This window comes from Ascidia mentula, chromosome 4 (assembly GCF_947561715.1).
Source record: "Ascidia mentula chromosome 4, kaAscMent1.1, whole genome shotgun sequence".
Lineage (NCBI taxonomy): Eukaryota > Metazoa > Chordata > Ascidiacea > Phlebobranchia > Ascidiidae > Ascidia > Ascidia mentula.
Window position 1 is genome coordinate 10,784,835 of NC_138569.1, and position 8,392 is coordinate 10,793,226.

An 8,392-nucleotide genomic window follows, 5' to 3' on the forward strand; every position below is an offset into this window, starting at 1 on the left:
GGCGCGTTTAGAGTTTGTATGAGCGATCGTTGCTGAAATTGTTTGTTTATTGTACCTCTGAGAGATTGTCCATGTGACTCCGTTGCTCCTCTGGTTGTATTTCAAGTCGTGAGTGTCCCAATAGGGGTTCCAGTTTTATATTCCTTCTTCTCAAGACGTGAGTTTTTCCAAAGGGGTACCACTGTAAAGTCACCCGCAAGCCGTGGTATCCGAATAAACAGTTTATTATCAGGCTGTGGGAATAAATCCCAAGCCGGCGAATAGCTTGTAGAGTCTCAGTAATAATAGCAGTGTAACATTAATACGATAGAACAAGTAGAATCGAATGGAATCAAATAGAATGAATTTACCGGTCTAAACTGGGCTTTAAAGCTCTCCATACTGAGAACTGATTGGTCAATAATGTCAAAAGCATAGGAGAACATTTTATGTGGTAAACAGGATGTTGAATGAATCACTTTACTCAGTAGATGTGCAAAGCTGCGCGCTAAACATTACGCAATTCAAGCACTGGTTTCTGTGACGTATGTTACAGGCGTTTGTTTCTGGCCTAGTGCTGGGCAGTGGAATATCAAAAAAATTAAACGACATCAATTGTTCGAATTAAACACGACATCTTTAATTGTAACTTGGCCCGAAAAATCTTTGCACGCGTGTTTCTAACGTGGTCAGAAAATAATTACACGGCAAACATGATAAGTGACTGCAACTGAAACAAGATTTTGTTAAAGCAGATGCACAGGAAAATCTACCCAAATCGGGTTTATGAGATGTGAAAAAGCAACTTTTAACCGGAATTTGCGAAGATCCCGTTTAGCTAAAGCTTTTCGTTCAGAAAAAAAGATTACCCATCATTTGTTCCTACAGCGAATTTGGGTTTTTGTTTCGAAATAATAACTGTTTTACCTGAAATCTTTCCAAATTTAAACGCTGTGTTTACGCTAGAAGTTTATTGAACGACAAGGTTAACAGAAACACAATCGCGAACTAAAAAAATTGCACAAGATTTAAATTCGGACGAAATAATGGAAGCTTCATGTTAAGTGGCTCAAGTAAAAAGTTACAAGACGAACCTCAAACTAAAAGTAATGTGCAAATTTTGCAATACCGTAAAAATAAGTTCAGTGCAAGCAATATAGCATAAAACAGTTCAAAAGATTGCACCTTCATCTGTAACTGGTTAGGGATTTATGTGCTCCACAATAAAACTTACAACCTAAAGCTAACAAATGTTCATCAATTTGTATTCTATTGTTGAATACAAGCTACGCCATGGCACAAAAACATAACAATCTGTGCGTAAAACAATACCATGATCTAATTTTAAAATAATCCTAAATAGTTGTTGACACAATACACAAGACAATTTCTAAACATCTAAAGGAGAAAACCTCAAAATTTTTGACCTTTACTACAACACACAACAGAAATGGTTGCTACACAAAAATCATAAGTCCCAGCTGAAGAGATGGTGTTTTACAAGCATATCTCGAACTCCTTCTTTCAAAGTTTCATTTGCCTGTATTGAAAATACTGTTAACAAACATTGCCTGCAACCACAGTAGTATAGCAAATAAATTTGCATTTGCAAAATAAAAAAAACTATCACCCTGATAACATCAATACCAAAATATGTAAAAAGCCATCTCTAAACCAACATAAATGCATCAGTGTTTCAAGTTTGATGTTAGTCTAATGTATAATATTGCAAAACCATGAACACAATTGTACAGCCTATGTCTATGTACTGTACAAAAACACCATGCATGCATAAACGTTGCAACACATGAAATAAGCTAATCACCATGTTAGATGTAAACAAAATCCATGCTACAAATATGTTACAACACCATTAGTAACCACCTATAGCACCTACACATATTTTTCACATTAACTTACCTCTGTTGAAGGTTTTTTTGAGGAAAGCTTTAAAATTACATTCAAGAGTTTATGACAACAAATTACTTACACTTTTTAACAAATACATTACTAAAATAATTCTCAATACTAGAATAATTCTTTTCTCAATCATTTGGCGTAACAATTAATGATAATGTTTTCAAACATTGTGAATTTGTTTTTAAAATTTATCGAAGACTTTTCACAGTACCTCCTGTTTTCTTGGCAGTTCTGAGTCTGGTGGAAGGTAAAAAGTAAACTTTGAAAGTAATCTGAGTTCACATTTAATTTGCACCCAACCGGGTGAGAGCAAGAAAGACCAAGGATGATACCATTTCTTCACCACTGGAAGACATGAACACAAAACTTCCAACCAAAGGTGAAGCACTTGTTCACTGAAAATGATTAGAAACATAAACATACATAAAAACAAGAAACGGGAAAATACTTCCTACTTTAGGCCATAGCAGATAAGAGATCTGAATTTGACATCCATTTGTGCATGGGCATTGTTGTGCGACAGATTAACAGCTTGCACACACTGAAAAAAAAAAACAAGCAATGTTTAACACAAGTAAAAACAATAATTATAGTATAATTATTTATTGTATAGTTAGTACCCTGTATAATAGCTCTTCAGGGGTTAAAACTTTGCCATCTTCATCAAGTCTGTAAAACAAACGAAAAATAATAATTTTAGTCCCCAGAAAAAAATAAAAGTTGACACTGCAGCCATAATACAGTGGAAACAGAAAAAAAACACCTGAAAGTTTTGCAGAGAACCAGGCGAGAAAAAACAGAATCAAAATCTTTCTCCACTTCATGTGAAGCAGCTTCCTCAATAAATTGCCATGCATGGCATGCACTTCCCAAAAACACTGGGCGTCTCAGTCCATGCTCGAATATGGCTGTAAGAGCTTGGCACAGCCTACAAATCAATAGTAAGATTGACCGAAAGGTACCACAAAGTGGAAATCAGTGTTCCCGCTAGTGTAAAAGCTAGCACAGTACCACAACAGCTGCACTGATGAGACCTTACAGGGCGAAACTGTGCGTGTACACACCCTGTCTGCAGCTCTTAATTATTATGGCTTTTTTTGCACAATTGTAATAGGTAGTACAATTTACAACATACTGTACATAAAGGTGAAATTTTGGTAAGCTGCAGACAGGGTGTGTACACGCACTGTTTCGACCTGTGAGGTCTCATCAGTGCAGCCGTTGCAGTTGCACTGTACTAGCTTTTACACTAGCAGGCACACTAGATTCCACTTTGTGGTACCTGTCCGGTCAATGTCGATCTGTTGGGTACCCTATACTGAGTACCAAACAACAGAGACGAACCACTGTGGTGTAATTATTCTGCTATTTATTGGTAACCTTTTTGGGTACTGAATACAGAAGGGCACCATTTCAACCTATGAGGTCTCATCAGTGCAGCTTGTGTGCCTATGGACGATCTTGCCAGACAAACGGCCAAGCAAATATTTCCATTTTGTGGCAAGATAATCACTAGTCTCATCAAGATGCACTGATGAGGCAACTCGCAAAATTCATATTATTGGCTTCATGCCTTTTTATTTGTTGGGTACATTTATTTAAAAATTATATATGGCTTCAAAAAGGTTAAATTATTTTTATTTTACAGCATGTCTTTTAAAAAATTATAAATTGGTTTTTCATGTGATAATAAACATTAAATAGTCTACATACCCTCCTCTGACGAGATCTGTTATCGATTCATTTACATTTCCATCGCCAGCAACAGAATACTGAAAAAAAATACACATTCCAGAGCATACTGTTTGACAAAAATTATAACTAAAGACCTTGTCATAGAAGCAAACAATGATTACTCAACTGTTTTGCTTCGCTCATCAAGCAACTCAACAAATTTGGCTGGAAACCATCCCTGAAGACCATTCTGTTCACCCACCCAGCAGTGTTCATCTTTCATGCTTATTATCTAAAAACATTCATTAATTTGCTGACTCGTTAACTGTCAACCAAAGTATGTCTACTATGAACACTGTATTACGGTGATAATATCATTTTTCTTAAATCCCAATTCATCATCATCATTCCTTTCAAAATCAAGTAAAGCTTTTGCTCTTTGTCTTCTTTGTCGGGAAACATTCATGTACTCATCATGATCCACCAAATGACTTTCAGGTGAGTAATCAGGGTTCAGGTTCTGTTTGTGCAATATCATGAAAATACAAACCTCAATTTAATTTGGTAATACTGACAGATGTTTAAAGTAAAAAGTGTAACAATTTTAGCTCTTTTAGTGGAGTTGGTATTGTATTGACATACTAATTGATCTGACAAATACATACAATATCTGGAACTGTCTCCAGTCTGCAGAAATGACGAGTGATGTGAGAAATTGAGTTCTTCAAATCTGAAACCAACTCAGTTTGTTTGATATTCTTTGCTTTCAGATTTTCAAATTCTTCATCTATGACTGATCCTAGTAAAAAAAAAATTTTCTGATATTGAGACAAAGAACTCAATTTCCAACGCTACCTGAAAAGAGTTTTCCAATAAAAGATCTTCTACGGACTATTTGCCTGCGTGGAACCTGAAAAAAATATTATGAATATAAATATGTATAAATTAATATAAAGTTGAACGAAGCACGTTTGTAGGTTAGAACCACTTACCTGGTGCTCAGTCACAATTTGTTTTCCATGTTTTGCAAGTAAATATGTTTGATGTTTCTCTCTGTGTGTGTTTAACACAACTGTGGTCAGTGATCCAACTGTTTTGTGTGACGTCTGCAAACAGATAACAACATAAAACAGCCATTGGTAATTTGTTAGTTTTAACAGGCATTTACAGTGAGAAGCAGATCAACGTCATCTACTTGTGATGGAATATCAGATAATGTGTTGAAAATTTCAGCAGAATTATCCAAGATGCTTAACTTGTCCTCCTGAAAACATATTTTTTTACTGTCTATTTTTAATTAGATGCACCATACATAACATCCATGTACACATAATTTACCTTTAACTTCAACATTCCAATTGCGATTTTAAACATTACAATTGACCCATCCATGAAAAAATGATCCCAGACACGAAGAAGAATTTTTGTATGAAGTACACCGGCAAATATTGTGATGAACCAATGTAAACTTATCAGCGAAAGTTCTGTCAATAAACAATGAAACCTTATTGTTACAGCCCTTTTTTTCAAAAAAACAAGTTTACCAATATCATGCTCTTGCATAAGTTTGTCCACTGCTGGAAGAAATTGCACAATAATCTGACGTAAAACTCTTTGGTCGGCATGCACCCCAAACAAACTAGTTCCAAAATATGACAGTGGCAACAGATCTTCAATTATTGCACACATCATCCAGAAAACATCTTCCTCTTCCATAAACAGAAGAAGGTGGGAGGCGATCTGATAACAAGACAAAATACAATCAATAAATACTGTGGAAGAAGTAACAAGTTATAAAAATCATACCATTCCAGTTCCTTGACAATAGCCATTGTCCGGATAAAGCCAGGCAATGTTTTGCAAAACTCTCCTTAATCTAGAAAAACATTTATTTACAATTTAATCTTTGTTTTTTCCCCAAATAATTCATCTGTATTATTAGACCAAATTTGTTTCACACCTCAAGTGAGCAAAGTTTTTGCCTGATTTTGTTTAAAATCTCTAATACGGCGACTTGGACATGTCTTGAGCAAAGGCACAAGCACTTATGGTACCACTAGCAAATTAGAAATGGTGATCATACTGTAAATGGGATAAATTTGTGTCCACTGTTCATTTACTAATGTTGTAAGGCTATTTCCACCATGATTTAACACTTTTTGTAGTTATTTAACGCGCTAACTTGTAAAAATGCCCACTGCTACTAAATATATTATTCAATATTGCAGATCTTGATTCAGCAATTTGTAAAATGCATTTTTCACAACAAACCTGGGAATTCCTGGACTGTTGATGTTTGAAAAACAAGCATTGCTTGGTATTGTACGAAGCAAATCTTTTTCAATTGCTTTGGAAATGGCACTGTGAGTGGAACTGGAACTTGCTGTAGTCATTTCCTCATATGAAATTTTGCTGCTTAGCTTTTTCTGCATTGCTCCTGATAACCGCATCCAAATCTAAAAAGTATTATTAATTTTTTAACAATGTTTAAAGGGTTAAGTAAACTATGGAACTATTAATGCAGTCCATGCAAAATAATAAAAAGGAACAGAAAAGGAAAACCTGTGCCCGCATACTGTGTGGAATTCCACATCTAACCAGTTGATTCAACTTGTCAGAACGTGGAAGTGTTGAACCAATTTTATCCCAAGTCATATCTTCTACCTTGAAACAAAAAAATTTCTTATAGTTTGAAACATCAACATAATAAATATTATATCTATAAGCCAATGAGTCATTAGATTAGTGAGCTGCAAATGTTATCATCTGTGCATTTGCTGTAACTTTTATTCTTTTAAAGTCAGTATTCTTTTAGGTTCTATGAAGATGGAAGACCAAACTTCCTAAAATGTTTAACTTGTCACAAAACCCCATCCATACCTCTAATCACTGTTTACATCATAATTATGATAGACACCCAGAAATATTGTACACTGTACTACCATCACTATAGTAATCACATGTGTAGAATGAGCGCTTATAACCTAAACAAACAGGTGTTCACAACAACTTTACAAAAAACACTTTAATCTTGTGTTACAATATTTAACGTAACCATTTATCATTCTGCAAGCATTTTTCATCAACCCAATTGCATGATTGAGTGCAACACCATACCTTGGTGTTTAATGTAAATTCCAAGTATGCTTGCCACTGTAATTTTTTGTGATTGTTTTCTGCCCATGGCATACCCAGCACTTTGCTGCTTTCTGGTTCAGCACCATCTGTACATATCACAAAAAGAATGCTTACATGTATGCCATAAAAGAATCTTTAATACTAAAAGTTTATTTTTTGAAAAATAATAATAAATACCTTCTTCCTCGACTCGAAATCCAAACTCATCATATCTGTATTCTGGCTGATCAAAACTTTTGTCAACCTGGATGTACAGAAACACATGAAAGGGTTTGGGTCTAGTGTACGATTGTATGTATATATCTATGTTAAAAAAAATTGAGGAAACCCCAAATTATGACATGATAAAGGTAAAATGAAGTTACGCACAATGCTTGGGGGCTTGGGGCAATATGGAAGCCCATCACATTAGGCTTAAAATATGTTGGACTGTCAATATGGTAAATGCTAATTGCAGAGCTTTATTTACAATAAAATAACTTTTAAAAAAATTAAATCTTAAACTATGTCATTCCAAAAAAAATCCTTACCTCGGGCAAGTTTTCGATAAGAGATTTAGGTCTCATTGACTCGATGACAGCCGAAAAGGGTATTCCAAGTGATGCACATGACTGACTACTTTCCGGAAGATCCATGTTTTATAGATCTGCACGAACGTTTAAAACATAAACTTTGTCAATCAACCACATTTATTTTAGCAAGAAAAAATAATAAACACCGTACCGCAGTTGACAAGACTCAAAAGGCAACAGCTTCGCTGTTTTACAAGGTAGAAGCTGTTGTTGGATGACCATTGCTAAACAAAGCATTAGACAATTAATATATTTGACTTGTCCAAAATGTGTTATGTATTTATCAATAATTTTTTGAGCCAGTTGAAAAGTTTACCGTCGTAAAATACATTTTCGTTTAAAACCAAGGAACACACTTGCTTAAACAGTCTACCTGCGCAGAGCAACTACACAGCTTTGTTTTTTCGTATATTTAACCGCGCAGAAAAAAGCGAATGTCTTGGCTGCACTACCACCGAACTAGAAAACCAATTTCTAAGTTCTGCATGAACATTCGTCTTGCAACGCGCAAAACTTTGCGGAAAATGTGGAAAACCTAATCATCCTTTCTCAGGCACCTCCAACAAGACCTGCGCCAGGAGGATTAAAGTGCCACGAAACCTTCTTTTTCTTCAAGGACTCTTACATCTGGTGGTGGTTCCATTCCAGTGCAGCGTCACGAAGAACACGCCTTCACCCAATCGTTTATCTGAGTCAAAGTGTGCTTAATCCTCAAACGTCCACACTCTTCATAGAAATGGGATATTGCAATTCAGTCAACGAATATAAAGATTCTTTCGAAGATTAAGCCTTCATTACTCCTCCTTGATTGACAATGTACGTTATTCCTTCTATCTTGCTGGGGAGGATGAAGATTCTCCCTAAAAGCGTCGTTTAGTTTCCCCAAGGGGTTATTATAGGCCTCATATCAGCAATAAATCCCCAAAATCAAGTTTTGAAGTGATTTGTTTGTTTGTCCACAACAATTCCTGTGGTGGGTGATGAAAATCTACTGGTACTATTTAAAGAGAAAAAAAATGATTGCAGCTGCATCGGACAAGACACAGCAAGGATCTGAGGAGGCTCGAGGAGGATTTTATGTCGTATAGGATAGCAAAAACAGTCCCAGG

The 8,392-nt window shown here is 35.5% G+C and overlaps 1 protein-coding gene across 2 annotated transcripts; it reads right to left on the reverse strand.

Moving 5' to 3' along the window:
- Positions 1–943: 943 nt before the first annotated feature.
- LOC145899408 (small G protein signaling modulator 3 homolog) lies at positions 944–7,403 on the reverse strand. 2 transcript variants are annotated; one of them, XM_082988170.1, is made up of 21 exons: positions 7,242–7,403; positions 6,889–6,955; positions 6,691–6,797; positions 6,136–6,237; positions 5,845–6,029; positions 5,380–5,449; positions 5,118–5,313; positions 4,912–5,057; positions 4,742–4,837; positions 4,566–4,679; positions 4,429–4,483; positions 4,239–4,372; positions 3,938–4,093; positions 3,761–3,865; positions 3,613–3,671; positions 2,663–2,827; positions 2,520–2,568; positions 2,355–2,440; positions 2,111–2,294; positions 1,900–1,926; positions 944–1,519 (listed from the first exon to the last, which is right to left on the reverse strand). In XM_082988170.1, exons 1-21 carry the CDS (start codon positions 7,344–7,346, stop codon positions 1,448–1,450), a joined length of 2,280 nt encoding a protein of 759 aa, XP_082844296.1. In that variant the 5' UTR covers positions 7,347–7,403; the 3' UTR covers positions 944–1,447. The 2 variants fall into 2 exon arrangements, with proteins under 2 accessions (XP_082844296.1, XP_082844297.1); XM_082988171.1 differs by lacking the exon at positions 1,900–1,926.
- Between the last annotated feature and the right edge of the window lie 989 nt (positions 7,404–8,392).